The 26,432-nt window shown below is 42.1% G+C and overlaps 1 protein-coding gene across 1 annotated transcript in view; it reads right to left on the bottom strand.

The window, feature by feature from the left end:
* The window catches only part of PDLIM4 (PDZ and LIM domain 4), a 280,179-nt gene that overhangs the window by 111,508 nt on the left and 142,239 nt on the right, over positions 1–26,432 (bottom strand). Inside the window, exon 3 of the mRNA XM_082255565.1 lies at positions 10,711–10,789. Coding sequence (XP_082111691.1) covers positions 10,711–10,789 — 79 coding nt within the window. The remainder of the gene's footprint in view (positions 1–10,710; positions 10,790–26,432) is intronic.

The following is a 26,432-nucleotide window of genomic DNA, read 5'->3' as shown; positions in this document are numbered from 1 at the left end:
AAAATTAGAATTGTGTAGATGTCCCAATATTTATGGACCTCCCTGTACATTTATTTTATAGTAATTATGTGTTTCTGAACACAAAGGACCAGAGGCAGCTCTAGGCTTTGTGAGGCCTAAAGCAAAACTTGGACATGAGGCCCCACCCAAATTAACTGTATAAATTGAGTATATTTAGAGCCTTAACCTTTGTACTATAAATTCACAGTTTCTAGAAATGTCTCTAACCAATACTTCTTTAATCAAAGATCATTGAACATCGGGTATGTATATATATATATATATATATATATATATATACACATATATATATATATATATATATATATACATATATATATATATATATATATATATATATATATATATATATATATATATATATATATATATATATGTCTGCTCTTACATCACAGTCCCCAGCATTTCCCTATAGGTCATGATTCCCTGAGTCCCTCCTTACATCAGAGTTCAGTGTCCCCCCTTACATAAGAGTTCTCCTTTAAATCATTAAATCAGATTCCCCCCAGCATCTCCTCCTTACATCAGAGTCCACAGAATTTCTTGTTAACATTAGAGTCCCCCTCTTAAATCAAATTTCACAGAGCCCCCTTTACATCAGAGTCTCCAGAGTTCCCCCCTTACAATGTAAGAGGGAACTCTGAAGACTCTGATGTAAGAGGAGTTCTGGGAACCCTGATTAAGGGGGGAATGCTGGAGACTCTGATGTAAGGAGAGTTCTGGGAACCCTGATTTGAGGGGGAAAGCTGGGGACTCTGGTGTAAAAGGGAACTCTGTGGTCACCAAAGCTCCCCCTTGCATCAGAGTTTCCAGAGACCCCCTAACACTTCCCTTCCTCAGTCCGCCACAGTCTAGGGCACGACAAGTCCCACTGCAGAAGGCTGCCATACCTGAGTCCCCACAGAGGGCACTGTAAATTCCAGTATAGTGCACTGCCATTCCTCCCTGGGGAATGGAAGCCTGCTATGCTTGGACTTGTACTGCTCTCTGTAGGGGACTGAGGAACTACTGCCTGCTATGCTAAGACTTGTAGTGCCCTCTGTGGGGACTAAGGCATGGTAGCCTGCTGTTCTGGAACTTGTAGTGCCCTCTGTGAGGGACTGAGGATTCCTCAGTCCTCCACATTCTAGGGCACTATAAGTCCCAGCATAGTGGACAGTCATTCCTCGGTCCCTCGTAGCTGGGGGGGAAAAACAACATCTAAAGGACAACTCCAACCAAAACTACCAAAAATGTACAGAGTCCATATGCTATATAATGTCACAGCCCCGCTACCCCTCACCTTCCACCTCGGATGCTGTCATTGTGTAGGGCAAAGGGCTCCAGCTCCACCATGTTTGGCTTTGATGTCAGATATGCAGGACTGGCTCAACTCCACTCTCTTCCCTGGCAACTGACTCTGGGATCACGGGGGGTCTCTCCTCCTCTCCCAGCCACCCAGGGGCCCTCTCCTTTTCCTCCAGCCACCCAGGGGCCCTCTGCTTCTTCTCCCCCAGCCACCCAGGGGCCCTCTGCTTCTTCTCCCCCAGCCACCAGGGGCCCTCTCCTTCTCCTCCAGCCACCCAGGGTCCCTCTCCTTCTCCTCCTCCAGCCACCCAAGGTCCCTCTCCTTCTCCTCCTCCAGCCACCCAGGGTCCCTCTCCTCCCCCAGCCACCCTGGGGCCCTCTACTTCTCCCCCAGCCACCCAGGGGCCCTCTACTTCTCCCCTAGCCACCCAGGGGCCCTCAGCTTCTCTCCCAGTCACCCAGGGGCCCTCTCCTTCTCACCCAGCCACCCAGGGGCCATCTCCTTCTCCCCAGCCATCCAGGAGCCCTCTCCTCCTCCCTCAGCCACCCAGGGGCCCTCTCCTTCTCCCTTAGCCACCCAGGGTCCCTCTCCTCCCTTAGTCACCCAGGTGCCCTCTCCTTTTCCCCTAGCCACCCAGGGACCCTCTCCTTTTCCCCTAGCCACCCAGGGACCCTCTCCTTCTCTTCCAGCCACCCTCTCCTCCCCCAGCCACCCAGGGCCTTCTTCTTCTCCTCCTCCTCCACCAACCATTCTAAGACTCTTCCAACTTCCCTGGGGCTACTCACCCCCTTTGCGTAGTAGACACCACAAATCTATGACCAGCCTGCAGAGTGACAAGTCGGGCCTGGTTACCTGTATGTTCCTGGGCCAGGGCAGAGCTCTCCTCCCAGAGCAACAACCGATGATAGCAGAGTGAGCTGACCGGCAGACACTTCCTACTGATGCAGGTACACGCCCACCAATTCCTCCACATCTTAGGATTACATGATCAGACGGCCAATCCCCAGGCAGAGAAGGCTGGGTAAGTGTCAGTGGACAACAGACACCTGGCAGCCGCAGTGAAGGGACTGCAGCACACTGCTGCAACTTTTATATTTAAAACAATCTTTGATTTGGGAGATTTCCCTGATTGCGCCCTTCTAAATGTTGTCGCTCCGCCACTGGCCGCGAGGCCCCTGTAGGTGCGAGGCCTTAGGCGACCGCCTAATTTGCCTAATTAGAGAGCCGCCTATGCAAAGGACTCTTCTTTTGGGCTTGCTTAAACTTAGTTAAGACAAAACACTTAAAAATAATATGGAATGGTATTTTATGTGACAAAAACAATAAGAATTCAAAGGAGATTAAACCACCAGGAAAAAAGACTGAATTCTCACACCCCCCCCCCCCCTTGCATTCCCACAAACTTCCTTGTAATATTACACAAGACATACTGGCTGTGAGAGGCAATCAGCATGGCCAATCACATTACCATAAAGAAACATTTACACATACTAACAGATCAGTACCCAGAGGCATGCAAACATCAAAGATCCAGATCTGTGACCCTCAATACATAAGAGCAGTCAAAGATCACATATGTTTTATGTGACCTCTTGGTGCACAACATTCGGTATTAATTAATGCTCTACCACAAATAATAACAAAAGCACTTTATTCTACGATGTTCTAGAATGTGCAAACAAACAATAAACTTTGTAATGTTCTGCAGTTATTTAAAGCCCAACTCTGGGCATGCATGAAATATATATTATTGTCTCTTGCAGAATATTATGCTTGTTTTACTAAGGGGATGATCTTGTACAGAGAAATACTTGCCTTAATCCTTAAAGCCCTGTAGTCTCTATACCCGCTGGTCTCTTCTTGCCAGTCTCCTACTATACTTGTAGCTGCCCCTCCTGCCAGTGGTAATAGTAGTGGTAGTGGTATGAGTAGGTGGTAGTGGTATGAGATGACTGAGAAGTGTCAACCCACTTTCTTGTGTGGGAGAGCTGCTTTAGCAACTTAAATTAAAGCACATCTCTGAGTAAAATGTAGACCCCTGCCCATCGCTACATCTTACCCCGCTATAATGCGATCAGCAGTGTGTGGTATTTTCCTGATGTCACTGCTGAGACTCCTCTTCTGGATCCTGAAAGAATCCTGCCGCTGGCAAGTTAACAGAAAGTGATGTGAACACCTCAAGAAGGACCCTGCCTCCTGTACACAGACAAAGAGGCCAAAGCATCATGTGACCATTAATCTAGGTAAGTATAAGGGGCATTTACTAGTTAGTGGGGAAAAGAGGGAAGGGTTCAGCTTTAATGTATTACATCGTCCCCCAGAATTAGTTATTTTATGTATTTCGTTTCAAAGTCTACATGAATTAATTATTGTCAGTTACTCTCTACATAAATGCGAACTGAATGGTATCTAGTTTTCTAAAGCACTATATACCATAAACAATCACTATTTTGTTTTCTTAATAAAATGTTGTTTGCACCTTTTTTTTTTTACCCTCTGTTGAATCTTAGTGCTACTGATATTCTGTAGCATCCTTGCAGCCACTTCTTGTTCACAAGCTTGCACTCAAGTAATGGCTGCAGGACATTTCTCACAGCAACTTACCTAATGGTGACATTATTGGACCATGTGCAAAGTGAGTTGGCATGGCCGCTGGTCTTCTTTATTGGAAGAGCATGTAGAGTGTCAATGCAGTAGGAAAAATTGGGAGACAGAGGCAGAACATTGAACATAACAGGAAGTATGTGAATAAGGACCTTTGTGGTAGGGTCATCAGGTATTACGTTCATGAAGGCTGCAAGTTTATAAAAAATATTAAAACTGGCATTTGAAATTACCTTACCACGTTAAAGCTTATATGAAATTTTAGTGATTGGGTTTACATACACTTGAGGAACTGAAAGAAACACATGAAAAACATACAAACTTCATGTATTGAACCTAGGATTATAATGCTTCGAGTCTTCGGTACTAGCTACTTAAAGTGGTTGTAAAGGCAGAAGGATTTTTCTTTTTATCTTAATGCATTCTATGCATTAAGATAAAAAACCTCTGGTCTGCAGCAGCCCCCTCAGCCCCTCTAATACTTACCTGAGCCCCATATCGATCCAGCAATGTAGCACGAGAGCCTTGGCTGTCTGGGACTCTCCCTCCTCATTGGCTGAGATAGCAGCGGACACCATTGGCTCCCGCTGCAGTCAATCAAAGTCAGTGAGCCAATTAGGAAAGAGAGGTGGCTCCGTATCTGAGTAGATGCACAGAGCAGCGGCTCAGCCCAGGAGCCCCCATAGCAAGTTACTTGCTGTGGGGGCACTTGGCAGGAGGGAGGGGCCAGAAATGCCAGGGAGGAGCCCCAGGTGAGGGGGATCTGGACTGCTCTGTGCAAAACCAACTGCACAGAGGAGGTAAGCATAACATTTTTGTTATTTTTAAACAAGAAAACCCAAGACTTTAATATTACTTTAAAATAGAACTTTGGGCAAAACTTTTATTCATTTTGGACAGAGCAAGGAAGGGTTATAATTGCTGTCAAACTTTTTTTTTCGCTATCTGTGCCCCATTACGGAGATTTCCCATCACTTCCTGCGCCATAGCAAAGTAGGAAGTGAGAGGAAATCCCTGTAAACTAGGGAAATTCCTTGGGGACCCTAAGGCCACCAGAACTAGTGTCCCCATTGGAAGATTATTCCTCTATTACTTTTCTTGGGACAACCCAAAATGTGAGATTTTCCTTTGCTTTCACTTTCAATAATAAGGGTAAACCGGACAAATAGAGAAGGTGAATCTGCTTAATGGGAGAGCACAGACAGCAATAAAAACTGACAATTCCTCTTCACTCTATCCAAAATTTTTAAAAAAGTTTTGCCTTCAGTTATACTTTAATGTACAATGTATAAAAATACAGTCTTTATTTCGCTTCTTGGGACTTGGCCTTCAAAGGTCCCCTATGGGTAAATGGTAATACACATCACCAGACCTTAAAGAGGAAGTAAACCCTCCTCTGACACTTGTACCTATAGGTAAGCCTATGATAAGGCTTACCTATAGGTACTGTAAATATCTCCTAAACATGTACCGTTTAGGAGATATTTACCTTACATGCAGCCAGTGACGTCACTGGCGCATGCGCTCTGAAGGAACGGCCGCTGGTGCCGTTTCTTCAGAGTACCGTGCCGTGACTGTTGGCTCCCGCGCGCGTGCATGGGAGTGACGTCACCGCGGCTCCGGCCAATCAGATGGCCGGATGCCGCGATCCCGGAAGACGGGCGACTGGACATGTCGCCCGTCATAGAGGTGAGCGGACGGCACGGCGGGGGCTCGTTCTAAGGTAAGTATCTCATAATGAGCTAGTATGCGATGCACACTAGCTCATTATGTGTTTCTCTTTCAGCTTGCGTAAAAAAAATAAAATAATTAACTGAGTTTACAACCTCTTTAACTTTATTTCATATAAGGGTCCTTTCTCGCGCTGCACCATCTGACGAGGTCTGTTCTGCTCAGCGGGGGATCGATCCGCCAATCCCCGCTGAGCAGGCGGATGACAGCTCTGTGTGTGGAGACGGAGCTGTCAGATCCCTGCTGTCCTCTATGGGGAGATCGGATGAGAATGGACCGCCTGTTAGTTTGGATAGCAGCGGGTGTCAGAGGAGATGTCTCCGCTGACATCCGCTGCCCCATAGGGATGCATGGACTATCCGATCAGGTCCCCCTGAAAAACTGACAGGCGGATCGGATCGGAACGCCCGCGTGAAAGGACCCTCACAGTAGAAAAAGCAACAACTTTAAATGAACAAAGCAGTCAGGAATGAAAGCTATGCCCCACATGTACCCACAGCAGTCACGCTTGGTTTTGAAGGTTTTTACATTATTTTAATGTAGATATTTTCTCAGTGTGTATTGGTATTATATTTTGTGTTTATGTATCCAGATGCAAATGATACTTCATGTAAAAGAATAGTAATGTGATACATGTAGCTTTGTAGGTAGCCACTCTGCTAATTGTCAGTGTGACAGTTCCCTCTGTTCTTAGAAAACACTCCAGCTATGCTTTTATTCACACATGTACAACTTATAATTTCCCCTGTCAAGACAAAGCCTGTATACAATATATTTGCAGTCTGAAAATGGTTTCCCAAGGGAGCAAGCAGATGGAGAAAGATATGTTCCATGTTACAAGAAAGCTCCATTCCAAATGTCAGTTCAGAGTCAGTGAAAATGGTATCAGGCTCTCAGATCTTTGGTACTACTTGACCTTGACTTAGTAAATGGCAGTAATTTGCTGCCACAACAATTATGCCATCTACACTGAACTCCAGCTCATTGCCTTTACAAGGGGCTCTGGGATTACTGTAACATATGTTTCTATAGCCGTGTTGTCAAAACAGTTATATTTACAAGAGATGCCGTTTTTAAAGTTGTGGCTTAGATAGAATTGCTGAAAAATTCTAATTCACATACAAGAGGAGCAAAAAGAAAGGAGATTGAGTCAGTTCAGCAAACCTTCTTTTTCAGTTTTTTTTTTTATTAGTTCTTTTGGAATAAATTACTCAATAAAATTTTTTTACTAAGGCCCCTTTCACACGGGCGCTCCGTATGTCCGTATATCACCCCATCTGTTTGCGGGTGATAAACAGACATAATGCATGTCAATGGGATTGCGGGTGTCAGCGGATGACCATCCGCTGACATCCGATTTGTGTCCTTTCAGTTCTGTTCCATTTTTTGGAACGGAACAGAACCCTATTTTTCTTCTGTTTAAAAAATGAAAAGGACGCAAAATCGGATGTCAGCAGTGTCATCCGCTGACATCCGCAATCCCATAGACATAAATGATGTCCGTATATCATCCGCAAACGGATGGGATGATATGCGGACATACGGAGCGGATGACACAAGTGTCACCCGTGTCCGTGAAAAAAAAAAAAAAGTGCCGCAGCGGATGAAATAAACTGAGCGGCCGTGTGAAAGAAGCCAAAAACAGTTTTATGGTGGTTCAGTAAACACACACTATTTTGTCAAAAGTATTGGGACTCCTGCCTTTACACGCACATGAACTTTAATGGCATCCCAGTCTTAGTCCGTAGGGTTCAATATTGAGTTGGCCCACCCTTTGCTGCTATAACAGCTTCAACTTTTCTGGGGAAGCTGTCCACAAGGTTTAGCAGCGTGTCTATGGGAATGTTTGCCCATTCTTCCAGAAGCACATTTGTGAGGTCAGGCACTGATGTTGAATGAGAAGGCCTGGCTTGCAGCCTCCACTCTATTTCCTCCCAAAGGTGTTCTATCAGGTTGAGGTCAGGACTAGTCAAGTTCCTCCACCCCAAACTCGCTAATCCATGTCTTTATGGACCTTGCTTTGTGCACTGGTCCAAATCATTTGGTGGAGGGGGATTATGGTGTGGGGTTGTTTTTAAAGGGTTGGGCTTGGCCCCTTAGTTCCAGTAAAGGGAACTCTAAAGGCGTCATCATACCAAGACATTTTGGACAATTTCACAAGCCCAACTTTGTGGGAAACTTCCTGTTCCAAAATGACTGCACCAGTGCACAAAGCAAGGCCCATAAAGACATGGATGATCAAGTTTGGGTTGGAGGAACTTGACTGGCCTGCACAGAGTCCTGACCTCATCCCGATAGAATACCTTTGGGATGAATTAGAGTGGAGCGGGCTATGATATTCAGAAAAGGTGGGGTTCAGACAAACCATTTAACATGGACAGGTGTGTTTAAAATGATCAGCTTTTATTCATTTATGTAAAACATTTATCCTAAAAGGAAAAAAAATTGAAGCTGTAACTGCATAAAAAGTGTCTTTGCTGCAGCTTAGCTTTAATTTGTTAGTCAACTCTATCTAAATCTTTCACTGCATCTAAAACTAACCTCTTCCCAGGTTGACAATGCTGCTGTCCCAGGGTGGATCCATCCCTCTTCCATCCAGAGTGGCGACAACATAAAGCTGGCCATACACTGATTGCAATTCGGCTGGTACCAGGTAACCAACTGGTCCCTGGTAAGCAGGGACCAGTTGAATTTCAATCAGTATGATCAGTAGGTGGCAGTCCCCGCTCGACAAAAGTCAATTGTTTGATCGATTTCTATCCAATGGACATGTTGAAATCATTTTCTTGAAACTTATCTAGCTGTTTGCACTGTATTCTGACAGTGGCAGTTGCAGCTGTCAGAATACAATGTCCTGGCAGTACATACTTAGAGACATAATTATTTGTTCCCGATTCATACTCTGAACAGTCTAAAATTGTTAGTGGTGTGCCCCAAGGTTTAGTATTGAAACCTTTACTTTTTGATCAATACATAAATGATATAGTTTCTGTGTTTTGATAAATTATAGACCTAATAACAGCATGTAATGCCAAGCTGCAGTTTGTAAAAGAAGATTGTTGAGGAACAAGGGCCTCGTCCCCACATCCAGTCCTCCAAAAAGGGTGTGAAGGTTTTTGGGTGGGGGGGCTTAGAGTAGAATCTGGAAGCCCACTTTATAATAAGGGGGCCTCAAGATATCTGCCCCTTGCCAGGGGAAAGAATAAAGGGGTACATTAGTACCCATTATTACTAATTTCCACAAGGAGTTAAATGAAGATATGCACAGTGCACACCACCCAGCGCCTGCCAAAGTTCACCAACTACAATCCCTTCACTAATTGACAGATCATCAGCACTGCAGTAATGTACACACAGTTCCGGGTATCCCAGTTGACAGAATTAATTAAATATGGTCATTACCATATATGGGCAGTGATGTCTCCCTGGGATCAAAGACCCAGGGATCCAGGATATTACCACCTTTACCACCTATTACCGCCTTTGAAAAATGTGGAATAGTGTTCCACAGCCAATTCAGTAGATTACGTTATGCTTTAAAAGAAAAAAACAGACTTGCAGTGTTTCTAAATAACTTTATAACATAACTAGTAATCAATATTTGAAGAAATAACACTGTAGATCACATGTGTCAAACACAAGGCCCTGGGGCCGAATGCGGCCCTCCAGGCCATTTCATGTGGCCCTCGCATCTCTCCTGCAGCTTTGCCCTCAGCTTCTTGCCACCAGCACCACTAGGTAAGGTGGTGCACTGTGATGTAAGGGAGGGTGGAGGACTCTTGACCTCTGGTGGGGGGGCTCTTGACATTTGATGTAAGGGGGGTGGGGTGCTCTAGACATCTGCTTATAAGTATTATGAGAATACTACGATTCTATGCCAGTTGAAAAGGAGGGTCGCATACCGCTGGTATCATCCACAAAAAACTTTATTCGAGACTTCAGACAGAACACTACTGCAGATCCATGTTCTCTCTAAGCAGTCTCCAGTACAGGTTCTCATGGATACCAGTGGTGTGTGACCCTACTTTTCAGACTTGCAGTAGATACATTTATATAGTCTTACAAGTACAACTGGCCCTTTGAGGGCAGCCATAACAATGATGCGGCCCGCAATGAAATTGAGTTTGACACCCCTGCTGTAGATGGTTGATCTAGAGCAGGGGTGTCAAAGTCAATTTAATTGTGGGCTGCTTCAGCATTATGATTGCCCTCAAAGGGCCAGTTGTATATGTAAACCTAACTAGACGTCCAGAGCTACCCCCCCCCCCCATTATATCAGATGTCATGTCCCCCCCACTATCAGAAGTCAGGAGTCCCCCACCTTCCATTTTATTACAGTGCACCCCCTTTATTGTGTGCTGCTAAAGAAAGCTAGGGGTGGAGCTGGGAAGCAGAAAGTGCAGGGTCTAGAGGAGGACCAGACTGACTGGAGTCAGCTGCTGGGGTCTGCTGAATGCTGAGACCAAGGGAAGATGGGGACAAGGGGGTGCTGTGGCTGCACAGAGAGGTGATGGATCTGAAAGGATTTATGTCCTCCTTTGACTGCAGAGATGGGGAGGGGGGGGGGGTAGAGACAAGCCTCTCTGTACCTGCACGAAGACACGCAGGACCTGCAGGAGGAGTTCTGTCTTCCTTCACGCTGCTGACTGCTGGGACAAGGTGGGGGCAGAAACAAGGGGATTGCGCAACTGCAAGAGAGTTGCGAGGGCCACATGAAATGGCCTGGAGGGGCGGATTCGGCCCCCGGTACTTGTGTTTGACACCTGCGATCTAGAGAGCTCCCAATTTCCTTTGGCGATGAGGAAGGATTTTTTTCTGTTGGAGCAAAATGAATCATAAGGGTTTTTTTTTGCCTTTCTCTGCATCAGCTATCGGTTTAGGGTTCTGATGGTGCAACATTTTTCTTTGTATTTTTTTTCTTTTGTTTGAACTCAATAGATGTGTAGTTTTTTCTTAACCTAACTAACATTATAATTATATTCAAATGAATCAGAGCACATGGAACAAATTCATGATTTCACACATTACAAGATGTTATAGGTCCATGCTTTTTGATTGTCTCTTACCTGTAGCTCTGATTCCAGACTGTATTTACGAGGCTGCTGTCTCAGTTCTTCTGTTGGTGACCAGGCCCTCCCATCACACCTGCAAGCAGAGGGCAAACTAAAGTTACTCATTATCAATCACACCCAGTGGCATCAAAACAAAGGTAAATAAGATCATTCCTGGCAGACCACAATGCAGTGAACGAATAGCAGTAGTTCTCATCATGCTTACTCATCACTGATTACATCAACAGCGGAGTTTGTAAGTAAAATATATATGATGTCTATTGTGCTGCTAAACACCTGTGCAAACTCTCATTAGAATTGCAGTCCAAAAGTAAACAAAGCAAAAAGAACCTCCACTTGAGACGTTTCGTGATTAGGAAAGTAGGGAACTAGCTGGCATCAAGTATGGCTCAATCAACCTTATTTCTAATCTAAGAGTACTGGTAAACGTAACCTGCCATTGTTCTCATATCAGTACCAAGGGATCCCCAGCTTAAAGGGCCGTACACACTTTAAGGACGAAAATATACTTCGATTTTTCTCTGTCTTCTCAGCGTTCATTACCGTTTTTAGTCGACAGTGCGTAAATGTTCACGAAATTTCTCGTCCGATTTTTCTTTTTTTTGGCACATTTGTTCCTAGACTTCCGGGTTGTCAGCAATTTCAGATCATACGCGGTCTTTCGTATCCGATTTTTCACGGACGTACTGCATACACATTAAACAAAAATCGGTCGTCCGGGGACGGATGAAAAAAAGTTTGGTGTTTGTCCCTCTGTTTTTTTTTCCGTTGAAAATGTCGGCATCGGCTGCTGAAAGTTGTGTACACACTAGGCGAAAATCGGACGATTTCACATTGGGCGGGAATTTTTCGGCAGATTTTCTACTAGTGTGTACCCTGCTTTACACAAACCCTCAATATCTCTCCAAGTCAAGATTTACCCCCATCCCCAGCTGGCATTATGTTCTATCGCTGTTATTTAAATGTCACATACTAGAGCTTCTGCTGGCTATGTCATACTAAAGGCTTCCAACACTGCATTTTATGCTGCCACTGTGATACATTTAAAGTATTTATGCCTTTATAATATGGTATAAGAATGACATATATTTTACCTTCATGCATTCTATCACAGCCAATGAGCCAATCAGGAAAGGGAGCAGGCAGCGCAGGGACACGCCGACCTGCAGCTTGGGAGCAAGCCTGCTTGGGCAGGAGGGAGGGCCCAGGAGCACCAGAGGGGGACCCAAGAAGAGAAGGATCTGGGGTGCTCTAAGCAAAACCACTGCACAGAGCAGGTAAGTGTAACATGCTTGTTATTTTTAAATGAAAAAATAAATAAATAACAAAAATAAGACTTTATTATTACACTAAATGCATACTCAAGTAAACCCATGTTTTGTGTAGAAGGCATTTAACATATATGCATATTTTTAAATGTAGGAAAAGAGCCAAAACTTTGGTAAAGTCTATATACATGTCAAGCAGCTAAAAGGCAATATTTATTAAAACTTGGAGTGTGTTACCTCCAAATGTTGTATTGCAAATACGTGCCTTCCATTTTATGTAGGGTGTGGAAGTGTAGCCTTCTGAATTTGTAAATTCAAAAAAAGCTAACTCTAATAAGCTGTGATCTCAGAGTCAATAGAACCAAATATTTCCAACAAATAGCACACAAGGTGAGTGGGAGTGCTTTAAGATGAAGTAAACAAGTGTTTTAGTCATCAAATTCCATTGGGTAACAAACATAAAAAAAAACTAAATTAAAAACTGTTGCTACATCTTAGTGTAAAAAAACAAATAAGGAAGAAAAACAAGCCATTAAAAAGTACAAAAGAAGAAGGGACACCCTTGCCATTTCAGATTTACAAGGAGTGCAACAATAAATGCAAGGGAGCAATAAGGGTGGCTAAAATAGAATATGAGAACACATTAAGTAAAGCAAATCCCATTTTTTTCCATTACCCTGCTCAAAAAAAAAATATGGGACACTTTTTAATCAAAGATCTGGCAAGTTAGGTAGCAGAGGGGGTTGAATAATCAGTTTAAGCTGCTTTTATATTAATGAAATTAATAACAGGTGCACTAGATGGGCAACAGGAAAGGTTTTCCAGGTGAAGGCCAATAACATTTTTTCCCGACTCATCTTTTCTGACTGTTTTTCACACGTTTTGCATTTGGCTAGGGTCAGTGTCACTACTGGTAGCATAAGGCGATACCTGGACCCTATGGAGGTTGCACAGGCAGTCCAACTCCTTCAGGATGTGCCATTGCCAGAAGGTTTTGCATTGTCTGCCAGCACTGTCTCATGAGCATGGAGGAGATTCCAGGAGACAGGCAGTTACTCTAGGAGAGCTGGACAGGGTCATAGAAGGTCCTTAACCCATCAGCAGGACCAGTATTTGCTCCTTTGTGCAAGGAATAACAGGGTTCCTCCAGGTGCATGACAATACCCAGCCTCATGTGGCGAAAGTATGCAGCCAATTCCTGGAGGATGAAGGAAATGATACAATTGAATAACCTCAACCCTCGCCTGACCTAAATTCAATAGAAGTTTTGGTCCATCCGACACCACCATGTTGCACCTCAGTCTGTTCAGGAGCTCAGTGATGCTTTGCTCTAGATCTGGGAGGAAACACTCCAGGACACCATCCGTCGTCTCATTAGGAGCATGCCCCAACATTGCAAGGCATCCATACAAGCATGTGGGGACCATACAACTACTGAGTACCATTTTGAGTTGCTGCAATGAAATTTCAGCAAAATGGAGTAGCCTACTGCATCATTTTTTCACTTTGATTTTTGGGGTGTCTTTGAATTCAGCCCTCTGTAGGTTGATAAATTTCGATCCCATCAATTGATGTAGCATTCTTTCGTTCCTAACACATTACCCAGTCCATACCAGTATAGATATCCAGCATGATATTTTTCTCCATTGATCTGTTTTCAAAGTGTTCCTTTGATTTTTTTGAGCAGTGTATATCAATTGTAACATTGTATCAAATTGTAAAAAAGGTTGTGAAAAAACAGATAGGCCCCATAATGGATGAACACAGGAAGCTGCTCAAAAATGACAGGAAAAAGGCAGATGTATTAGATCATTTTTTTACAGATTAAAAATATTGGTTTTATAGCCTTAATAGCAAAGAAAACTCTGTGCTTAACTGAAAACCAGGTACAAAAATGACTGGAGAAAAATAATATGAACAAATCACCAGATCCAGATGGCTTACACCCGCAAGTCCTTAGAAAACTTAGCGCAGTTATAGCCAAGCCGCTATTTCTGATTTTTAAAGACACCTAACTGACTGAAGTAGTACCAACTGATTCACATAAGGGAATTCTGAAACCATTTTACAAAAAAGGATTGAGATGCATACCAGGAAACTACAGACCAGTCAGCCTAACATCAATAGTATGTAAGATATTTGAGGTAATAGTAAGGGACTCTATACAGAAATTTGCCTGTGATAAAGGTATCATAAGTGACAACCAGCATAGATTTATGAAAGGCCATTCTTGTCTATCAATCAAGATCAACCTGTTATCATTTTTTTAAGGCTGTGAGAAGTTGGATGGTGGAAATCCAGAGGAACTAATTCACCAAAAAAGTGTAAAATTAAATAAAAACACAACAGAAGTCCTTTATTAAAAATTTTAAAAAAGTCCCGGTGTAGATCCATCGTCAATCATGCTGCCCACCACCACCGCCAACCCAGAAAAAAACAAAAAAAGAAAACCTCTGGTCCCGACAAAAGCTCCCACCGTCTGAAAGCTCCACCATCTGACAGGATTCAAACCCTGTATGGTCAGGCTGAGTGTAGCAAGTTGATCAATGAATCATTTTTGGTACAACCAGCATACCGGGTTTTACCGGTGATTATCGCTAGGGGCTGCTATAGCTGCTAGCAATAATTACTGTCTTCTTCTGGCAGGGGCAGCTTCCCCTGCCCTGCCCCCCCCCCCCCTGGGAGAAGACAATGGCCTGGCAGGAGGAGGCCTGGCAACACTGTCTGTGTTGATGGGGGAATTGAGCAAATTTTCTTTCCTGCAACCCGTAGTTGCAAGACTATATTTCCTCTGTATGGCAGGCCTTAGTAATCCTGCTGCCTTTGCTTTGTTGTTTAGTTCGGTACATAGGAGAAGGTGTTACTTCTTACACCTATTACTGAAGTACAGTGGAATGTGAAAATGTCAAAAATTCAGTTGTGTGAAGATTTGTGTTAAAGCAATAAACATTTTTTGTGATTTTCTCAGGGGGAAAGAGAACGATATGAGGACTCCTGGACCTCTTCTGTTTTGGTATATTAAAGATAAATGAGGAGAACCTTATGAACTGGCCAGCTTTAGTTTCTCATAAAAGATCAATAACCTTATCCCCCTATTAAACATTACACAGTTACACTTCTGCCAAAAAGCAATTCACAGCACCATAAAAAAAAACATTTAAATAATAGTGAAAAACCCCTGCGCTATTAAAAAAAAATGTATGCAAAAGGTAAGAAAAAGGAAACCAGACAGAAGTAGAGTAGCTGTCAGCAAAAACTGTCAAAAATAAATGTCAAAAAGAAAGTGAAGTGCCCTCTACAGTATGTATATGTATATATATATATATATATATATATATATATATATATATATATATATATATATATATATATATATATATATATATAATATATCCTATGCAGGTTTTTGAATTGGATCATCTTATCCCTAGAGGTGATGACTGCATGCACTTGCGAATACAGTGTGCTTTCATCATTTAATGCTGGGATATTGTTTTACCAATTGGTCTTAGCTCTTTGGTAACAAGATACCAATTTAAATTGATCCTGAGCCAGGAGTCATCCATTTGGGATGCCTGCGGGACTACATTGTCTAAGCTGTAGAAAGGAGAATTTAAAGTAGGAATTATCTATTAAATGTGTATTTTTGAAATACTGGAAGGATTAAAAATGGCCTTCATGTAATAATTGGGGAGAATAATTAATGTCAAGGGATGCCTACTTCATTACACCTAGACGTTTGTAAAACTCTTGTAATTGAGGGTTTTATCAATGAGGATTGTTGGGAGAAAGAGCTAATGGGGAGTCAGCAATTTTGTTCCAACACATGCAAATGATCTTAAATTACACTTTTGATATAAAAAAAGTCATTGCTGGCTACAGGCCCATTTCTATAAAGAAGCTAGGATTTGATATCTATGTTCATGACTGCAAGGAAGCTGTATACAGACCGAAGACCACAAGTACAGTGTGGGTTGAGGTTCCCTTACAGTGGTCTTTTTTTTTATGTTGTCCAATTTTCACCATTGCAGTAGAAGCAGCAGGTATTAGCAGGCATTGGGAGGTTGAAAAAGTTATGGAGGGTGGCTAGGGAGGATTAAAGTCAGTATTTTCAAATGACAACAGATCTTCAGGATGGGGCTGCCTTCATGCCAAAAGTTGGGCACACCCTGGATCAAATGTTTTATTTATTTAAAATCGTCTAAAGAATTTAAGATGATTTCGGATTAGTTGCTTTCTGTTACACTGCAGCTGCAGAAAATACTGCAGGCTTTATTTATTAAAGTGTCTGAAGGAGGTCTATTCTTTTTGTCTATTGTGAAAAATCAGATTCTCAGCTTAATTTTTTACGGTGCTATTTGGGCGAATTAAAGAAAACATCTCATCGGCTGTTATGGACAAAAAAGAGCAGTTCTTAGATTAGACAACGTGGAAAATAAGTGAACCTGGAATCCAGTAGGTGCATTTTTTGTCATTATGTTACATTATATGTTTTATTACCTAGGCAATGGTATAAGCTGTGCCCCACTCTGGGGCGGCTCGTCTATCGCCGCCCCCCCCCCCCCCCCGTATCCATGCATCCGGCCCCCTAATCTACATGCAGGGCGCCGGACGCATGAATTCCAATAGAGGATTTTTTTTTTCTGAAGCACGTGATTAGAGCCAGAGGCTCTAATAGACTTCAGAAAAGGGTGGGCTTAGGGCGCAGAGAACTGTGGCCCGAGCCCAACTAGTTGTATGGCAATAGCGAAAGAATATTCGCTATTATCATACTGACTCTCCTCCCAGCCAATCAGGAAGCAGGTCGTGAGACCCCTTTCGTGATTGGCTAAAAAGAGAGGTGATTTTACTGGCCATTGGCCAGGAAGAGGGAGGGGACATACGGCTGAGGAGAAGACACTGAGGCGCTCGGTGAATGAGCAGGTAAGAAGACAGCCAGCCATCCATCCAGCCATCCGTCTGGGGAGGGGGGAGGAAGGAGGGAGGGGGTGGTAGAGTAGATTGTCGGACAGCCATCCAGCCATCCGTCTCGCGGGGGTGCGGGGTGGGGTTGTTGGTTTTGCCGCAGCCCCCCCCCCCCCAAAAAATTTTTATTCACCAGCCGCCACTTCCCGCACTGTTTCCTTACTGTATCTAGAAACACTCCAACTTCGTACATGTGTATACTATCAGAAGGCAAATATATATTGGGGCAAAACTAGACATTATACTTTTTTTATTTTATTATTTTTATTGCAGTTGTAAATTGTACAGAAAATGCAATACATTGTACAAAAATATAACACGGCTCGTAGACAGTGTAAGAAAAAGGAAACAGCAACTAGACATTATACTTAATAATATGGACTCCATTAGCATCTGAGAGGACCCCCAGCAGCCAACGAGGATTAAACTTTTGCTAATTTGACTGTAATAAACCTAAATCTGATTGATTACTATGGTAATTGCACTGGCTAATTATTATCATTCTCTGCACTGTTAATAAACCCCAATAATAAGCCCTAATACCAGTTATCATGCAGAAAGGTATGTACTGTATATCTACTGTATATATCTATAATTAAATGGATATACGCTGTTGTTAAAGTAGGTTAAAATAAGTATATTATTCTATAATGATATACTGTTTTAATAAAAGAAATACAGTACAGTATATACTATGCTTTTAATGATAGCAAGTAATTTAATGGTATTTAGCACCGATGTAAACATACTGTAGTAAGTCAATGAACTGGATATGAAGAACTTCAAACATAAAATCAATATGTAAGATTTATTTATGCTTCAAACAGTAGAAAATAGCACAGAAATGAGAGCATTCAGAAGTATGAAATAGAATGTCTCCAACGCTTGCAGAATCCTAATTAGAAGAGCTTCAGTCTTAGAGAATGTATGACGAGCGTTATCCTGGAATGTGGGCAACAAGTTCCCAGTTTCCATTAAACTAATCCCCTCTAGAAACTGCTTTAATAAATTGCTCTGTCTAGTGGCAGCTTTGCATATGGTACATGTAACTGTTAAGCATGTGGTGTAGCAGCTTACAATGGAGGCAAGGTTAAGCAGTTAAAGCCGAACTCTAGAAAACAACAAGATAAGAATAAATTAACTCATTAAAAGATAAAAAAAAAAAACAAAACCAGTTTTTGCTGCAATAGTCACCTTCAATCTACAAATTTTCCTGCAACAATTACAACCTATTTTCTACCCCCAGATGTCCTCAGTGTGATGGATAACATCATTCAACCCACTTTCTTCGAGCCCAGGTCATCCTTGACCTGGCCAGGCTGTGATTGACTGTGAAAGATGAAGCAGCCCAGAAAGAGTATATCTCTCTGTCACTCTGCTTCTTGGGTTGCTTCTTCCTTTCCAATTCTAAGGTTCTCTGTATAGGAATTGCAAATGGCTGATACCAGGTTTAGGGCCATCTTACCGAATGGCCACGCAGGGCAGTTGCCCGTGGGCCCACTTGCCCGGGGGGGCCCACTTGCCAATGATCCAGCCCCAGCCAAGCATTAGTCCCGATTCCCGTGTGCATCCCGTCACTGAACTTAGCAGGTGGCAAGCGCCTGTCGGCCCTGCGCTGCTGTCAGGTCACTTGGGCTGTGGAGGGGGAGCCCACAACTGCAGTAATGCCATTCCCCCTCCATGGGAACAAGCACACACAGGACAGTTCAGTCTGACTCCCGTCCGTGTGTGTGTCCACCGGACTCAGCCGCCAAATTTGGAAGCTGTCATTACCCTGGCACTGCTGTACCTATTAATATCGCCTCATTGATAATTTGCATTTTTATTCTCGTGCGTGATTGTGTAGGCAGGGCCCCAGTGCACTACATTGCCTGGGGGGCCCTTTAATGCTCTTAAGATGGCACTGACCAGGTTAACCACTTAAGGACCGCCCCAAGTACATTTACTGTGGCAGGGCGGCCCTTAAGCGCAAAATCACGTACCTGTATGTGGTTTCTTTCATCGGTCCTGGGGTACGTGTGTGCACCAGACACATCGGTGATTGGACACGGTGGGAGCCAATCAGTGGGTCCGGCGGCCGCCCGCCATCGTTTGGAGGAATAACAGAACGTTGTTTTGTCAGACAGGAAGAGAGAGATCTTGTGTTCCTACTAATCAGGAACACAGATCTCTCTCTTTCTGCAGACAGTCCATCCGACACAGTTAGAAAACACTCCCTAAGAACACACCTAACCCTTTCCTCACCCCTGATGTTAACTCCTTCCCTACCAGTGTCATTTATACAGTGACAGTGCATTTTTTTAGCACTGATCACTGTCTTAGTGTCAATGGTCCCCAATATGTGTCACTTAGTGTCAGATTTGTCTGCCGCAATGTCGCAGTTCCGCTAACAATCACTGATCGCTGCCATTATTAATAAAAACAAAAAAAAGTCCATAAATCTAACCCATAGTTTGTAGACGCTATAAATTTTGTGCAAACCAATCAATATACGCTTTTTGGGATTTTTCTTACCAACAATATGTAGAAGAATGCATATTGGCCTAACTGATGAAGAAATTCCAATTTTTTACATTTTTTTATTGGATGTTTTATAGCAGAAAGTAATATATATATATATTTTCAAAATTGTCTTTTTTTGTTTATAGTGCAAAAAATAAAAACCGCAGAGGTGATAAAATACCACCAAAAGAAAGTTTTATTGGTGGAAAAAAAATGACATCAATTTTATTTTGGTAAAAAGTCACGCATCCATGCAATTGTTACTTGAAGCAACGCAGTGCCGTATCGCAAAAAATGGCCTGGTCATTAAGGGGGTAAAACCTTCCGGGGCTAAAGTGGTTAAACTTACACTGCTTATAAAAAAAAAAAAAAACACATTTAATTATGTATTACTAATTACAAAGTTGCAAAAATGTGTGCCTTTTATATCTGCCTAGAGTTCAGCTACAATATAAACTGTTTGTAGTACATGCATCTCTACCATGACTTTGGTTTCCTGGAGCCCTAGCAAACATACTAATATTCATACAGTATGTTCTTGTGTAAATGTTAGCATTGTGCCAACCACATAAATAACCAGACTTGATTCCTCTGGGCGCATGATTCTTTATTGTTTTTGGTCTTCACATTGGGAACACAGAGTTACGACTCTCCCCTAGTTTATACAAATACTCCACACAGTACAGGTAGTTATGGAGAAACACCCACAACCTATTTACCTGGTTAAAGCAAGAAAAAGGTAATATATAAACCTAAATATATAATATATAAAATATATATATATACAACTCCTTTTAAGTTAAGGCATGTCACTTGGTAGACTGGAAACAAATATTTTATACATAATAATCCAGATATAAAGTGGACCTCCATTGTAAACAATAGGGCCTCCTTTTACTGCTTACCCCTGCCCATGTACTTCCTTACCGCTGGACGTCATATGACGTCCTGAGCTTTAAGTGGGGATATCTGAATGATTGGTGCAGCTACAGGCATTATTCAGATATCATTTTTTTCGCTGGCGATTCCCTGCACCTTATGAACAATCATAGCGGCTGTTAAGCCGCTTGATCATTCTTACAGGCGTCGGGAGGGGAAATCCCCCCCCCTCCTGTCGCCCTCTGGTGCTTCTACCAGCTCGCCCGTGCGATCAGCGAGCTGGAGATGGAATCGGCCGCTGGTGGAAGTACACCATAGAGACTGCCAATGACCAGATGGTCCCTGGCAGTCTCTATGACTCTCGGAGACCCGGGTTCAACGTGATGACATCACGCCCGGCCTGGCTGTTGTCAATACTGCCGAGATCTCTGCTCTTTCCAGCCTGTAGGAGAGATCTGAGGTCTTATTGGCCCCAGATATCTCCATAAAGAGGACCTGTAATCCACTATTCCTATTACAAGGGATGTTTACATTACTTGTAGTAAGAATAAAAGTGATAAAAAAAAAAAAATTAAAGGGAAAGTGTAAAAATAAAAAAATATAAATAAAATAAACAATAATAAAAAAAAAATTAAAGTGCCCCTGTCCCCGTGTGCTCGCACGCAGAAGCGAACGAATGCGTATGTCGCGGCCACATACATGTAAACGGTATTCATGTGAGGTATCGCCGCGAACGTTAGAGCGAGAGCAACAATGCTAGCTCAAGACCTCCTCTGTAACTCTAAACTGGTAACCTGTAAAAATATTTAAAGTGTTGCCTATGGAGATTTTTAAGTACCGAAGTTTGGCGTCATTTCACAAGTGTGTATCTATTTACTCAGCGTAACATCATCTTTCACATTATACAAAAAAATTGGGCTAACTTTAGTGGTTTTTTTTATTAATAAAAGTTTTTTTTCCCAAAAAATTGTGCTTGAAAGATTTCTGCGCAAATAACGTTTGACATAAAAAGTTACAATGACCACCATTTTATTCCCTAGGGTCTCTGCTAAAAAATATATAAATATATATAATGTTTGGGGGTTCTAAATAATTTTATAGCAAAGAAAAGCTGATTTTTACATGTAGGAGCCAGAAATGGCCCGGTATGGAAGTGGTTAAACTGGGACTCAAATAAGACCCCTCATATCCTTTCCCCACCTTTAAGTTCTATCTACATTGAATATGTAACAGAACCCCCAAGTTAGCTGCGAAAACGTCTGCTCAGAGATTTAAACATTGTTGGTTACATGACCTCATACCAAGACACCGATGATGCAATTTCGGGGGCAGCATGAGATTTCAGACAATGACGCTCCATGTCCCAACCTCACCATAAAGTATTTTTAACCACTTTAAGACCTGAGGATTTTCCTGCTTAATGACCAGGCCCCTTTTTTCAATTTGGCACTGCGTGACTTTAACTGACAATTGCGCGGTCATGCAATGCTTTACCCAAACTAAATTTATGTCCTTTTTTTCCCACAAACAGAGCTTTTTTTTGGTGGTATTTGATCACGTCTGCGCTATTCATTTTTTGCGATATTAATAAAAAAAGAGCGAAAATTTTGCGAAAAATGTACATCTTTTACTTTGACAGTAAAAAAATATCCAATATATTCAATTTTTGTCATATATTTAGGCCAAAATGTATTTAGCTACATGTCTTTGACAAAAAAATTCTCAATGAGCGTATTTTTAACCACTTTAATAACAGAAGATTTTACCCTATTCCTGACCAGGCCATATTTTGCGATTGGGCACTGCGTTACTTTAACGGACAATTGCGCGGTCGTGCAACGCTGTACCCAAATTAAATTTATGTCCTTTTTCCCCACAAATAGAGCTTTCTTTTGGTGGTATTTGATCACCTGTACGATTTTTAATTTTTGAAAAAAAGAGAGACAATTTTGAAAAAAAAAAAAACAATATTTTCCACATTCTGATATATAACATTCCCCCCAAAAAATGTACAAATCAACATTTTTTAACATTTTAGGCCAATTTGTTTTCTGCTACATATTTTTGGTAAAAAAAATCACAATAAGCGTATTTTGATTGGTTTGCGCAAAAGTTTACTAACTACGGGAAAGATTTTTCATTTTTATTGTTTTTTTTTTACTAATAATGGCGGCAATCTGCGATTTTTTGCGGGACGGCGACAATACGGCGGACAGATTGGACCCCTAACTGACATTTTTGACATTTTTTGGGGGGACCAGTGACATTACTACAGTAATCAGTGCTAAAAATATGCACTTCTACTGTAATAATGACACTGGCAGGGAAGGGGCTAACACTGTTGGTATTTAAGGGGTTAAATGTGTGCCTCATGCTTACTGACGTGTGTGGGGGGAGGGGGTTGTGTAACACAGACACAGATCGCAGGTTCAGCTATGCTGAATCCTGTAATCTATCCCTGCCTGTCACAGAGGACATCCGCCCGCTTTGTTTACACAAGTGGGCGGATTTCCTCGGTCTTTCCCTGATGATCGGGGAAGAGCGGCGGTGATCACCACCTCTCCTCCCCTGGCCCGACTCCCACTGTGTCTAAACTTAGAGTGCCGCTAAGGGAGGGAGGGATCTGGCGATGTAGGTCTATCTCACCAGACCCAGGGCTGCCACCTTGGTACACTAGCAGCAACGTGAGCAGTCCGGAAGTGGTTAAACTCTTCAAATGTAAAAATGGTATAGTGTTGCAGCCTGTGGGTGCTTGGCATTGGATGTCTCCAAGACCCCCTTCCCTGGCTCCTTGCTTCAAGTGTCTCCATCCCTCTACAGGGTGTCATGGAGTCACCTTTGCAAGCATGCTCCCTGCTGCCACTGTGTATGAGTTTCCTTATGTCCATAGAAGTGAACAGCCCCAGTGGCAAGCTGCTGTTTGCAAATGATTGCCATTGGCTGGAGCCTGCGCTGGCCCTTGTGCACTGTGCATGTGCAGAGTGCAGTACTCAGGGAGCAGAAGTTCAGGGAAGCAGAGTTGTCGACCTGGAGCTGGTGACAATGCATTGCTTATAATGTAGGTGTATTGTGGCAACATTGCAGCAAAATTGTGAATTGGGTGATGAATTCTGTTGCTAAGAACACTTTAAGGTTTACAGTAATGCTACTTTAGGAAGAGATTACATGACTAATTTCAGCATTTTCCCCAAAAACCCTTTTATGCTGGGCCTGTCACTTCAAAAAACAGGGTATAACATTTTTAAATAAAGGTGATTAACCGCTTCTGGACCAGAAGGATTTACCTCTTTAATGACCAGGCCGTTTTTTGCTATACAGCACTGCATTATTTTAACGGACAATTGCGCAGTCGTGCGATGCTGTATCTAAATAAAATTGATGTCCTTTTTTTCCCCACAAATAGAGCTTTCTTTTGGGGGTATTTGATCACCTGTGCGATTTATATGTTTTGCGCTATAAACAAAAAAAGAGCGACAATTCTGGAAAAAAAAACAATATTTTTTACTTTCTGCTATATAACATTCCCATTAAAAAAAATGTAAAAATCTAATTTTTTCATCATTTTGGCCAATATGTATTCTTCCACGTATTTTTGGTTAAAAAAACCTCAATAAGTGTATATTAATTGGTTTGTGCAAAAGGTATCGTGTCCACAAACTAGGGGAAAGATTTAAGTCATTTTTTATTTATTTATTTATTTTACTAGTAATGGCGTCGATCAGCGATTTTTAGCAGGACTGCGACATTGCGACGGACAGATCGAACACCTAACTGACATCTTTTACACTTTTGTGGGGACCAGTGACATTGCTACAATAATCAGTGCTAAAAGTATGCACTGTTACTGTACTAATGACACTGGCAGGGAAGGGGTTAACACCAGGGGCAATCAAAGGGTTAAATGTGTCCCTAGGGGGTGCTTTCTAAATGCGGGGGGGGGGATGGGTTTCTGCATGAACACAGAGACCTGTGTTCCTAAATAGGAGGAACACAGGATCCTTGTGTTTATAACTGACAGAAGAGCAGCTTGCCGAGTTTACAATGGCAGACTGCCGTTCTGTCTCCACGGGGAGCAATCACGGGTGCCTGGTGGCAATCGCGGCCACCGGACCCACTGATCGGCTTCCTCTGTGGCTAGTGGTCCCGCAAAGCGACGTACAGTTATGTCGTTTCCTAGGACAGAGCCGACCTGCCGCAGTAAAACTATAAAGATAGAATACTAAAAAAATATATAGTATATGGACATTTATTATATGGTTAAAACTTTCAGGGCTATAAAACCTGCCACAGATGTCCGTGGGGTTGATTTACTAAAACTGGAGAGTGCAAAATCTGGTGCAGCTTTGCCTAGAAACCAATAGGATTCCAGGTTTTATTATCAAAGCTTAGTTGAACAAGCTGAAGTTAGAAGCTGATTGGCTACCATGCACAGAAGCACCCAGATTTTGCGCTCTCCTCTTTTAGTAAATAAACCCCAATAGTTTGTGACCACTATCAAATGTGTTATGTGAACTACTTAATCTGGGCTTTTTATTTATTTAACTTTGTTCTGTAATTAAATGAATTATTATGGGTGGTGTCTCTCTCACTTTCACATGAAATGGAACTTTCCACTGAAGCAGAGTTGGCTTGTGTAGTTACATTTTTCGGAAAATATATTTTATTAACGAGCCTGTCTAGTGGCTGCTAGCACTTCCTCCTTCTGATTGCTCCCATCATTTGCCAAAATGAAGGGTCAACTGTACCTAAAATGAACAATGTCCTTCCAGCAACTAGGATCCAATACTGCATATGCTGTGCGGCAGAGGTTGGCGTATCACAAATCAATCAGGTGGCACGCAAAGCAGCTCTCATATATGTATATCAATCATGTATTTAGCTGTGTGCCCTGTGCTGTACTTTGTCCAAAAATACCAGCATTTCATGGAAAGGTATCATTTCTAAATATACGTTATGTTTTTAAATAGTATATGTATATGTATACTTATGTATATCATATTTTATTAAATGCATAAAGATGTATGTATACAGATGTGCGTTGATATACAGTACACCTTGAAACACATCAGCAAAGTCCATACTTATTTTAATAAATTGCCTACCAAAATATTTCTAGAGAAAAATTGAGAAAATGACAATCCCAAATGACCACTAAACATGAAAGAAGTAATTTACATAAAGCATTTACACAATATATGTTTTACAAGTGTATTTATAGTACAAATCCAGTGTCATTTTCTGCAATTCAGCCCCCAACCCTCCTGTGTGTGTATATGCAGTATAATCCTTGCAAAGTAGTGGCGAGGATTGTGAGCATAGATATTAATTTGTTTGTCTGAGATAATATTTTGAATCATAATAAACTGTTGGATGTATAATATGTTTTCTCTTTTTAAATCCTATAATGATTCAGATATACATTAAAGTTCCCTGAAGAAGCAGAGAAAGTGTTCTGTGAAATGCGTTGGCCCTATGTACTAATGAAGCAATCAATGTATTCACTAGAAATGTGCAACAAATAAAGCCGCTGGACTGGTGTTTGTATACATGTTTTTACAACTGGAGATTTAACACTATGTTTGTATAATAAAAATATATTTCATATGTTATATTGTGTATGTGCTCATCTCAGCTACAACCTCATGTCCGTTAACCACTTAATACAGAGCACTTTCTACCCCAGGCCAATTTTCAGCTTTCAGCACTGTCACACTTGAATGACAATTGCATGGTCATGCAATGCTGTACCCAAATGACATTTTTATCATTTTTCTTCACACAAATAGAGCTTTCTTTTGGTGGTATTTATTCAATGTTGGGTTTTTTATTTTTCACGAAAAAAAAGAAAAAGTCAGAAAAAGTCAGACATTTTTTTTCTGGTTTCTGTCAGTAAATTTTGTGAATAAGTAATTTTTCTCCTTCACTGATGTGCGCTGATGAGGGGGCACTGATGGGCACTGATGAGGTGGCACTTATGGGCACTGATGAGGTGACACTGTGAGGAGGCACTAATAGGCCACACTGATGGACGATACTGATAGGCACTGACAGGCAGCACTGATGGGCACTGATGGGCAGCACTGAGGGGAAGCACTGATGGGC

The sequence above is a fragment of the Pelophylax lessonae genome (genome assembly GCF_965119305.1).
Source record: "Pelophylax lessonae genome assembly, chromosome: 4".
Taxonomy (NCBI): Eukaryota; Metazoa; Chordata; class Amphibia; order Anura; family Ranidae; genus Pelophylax; species Pelophylax lessonae.
This window is presented reverse-complemented; position numbering and strand designations above follow the sequence as displayed.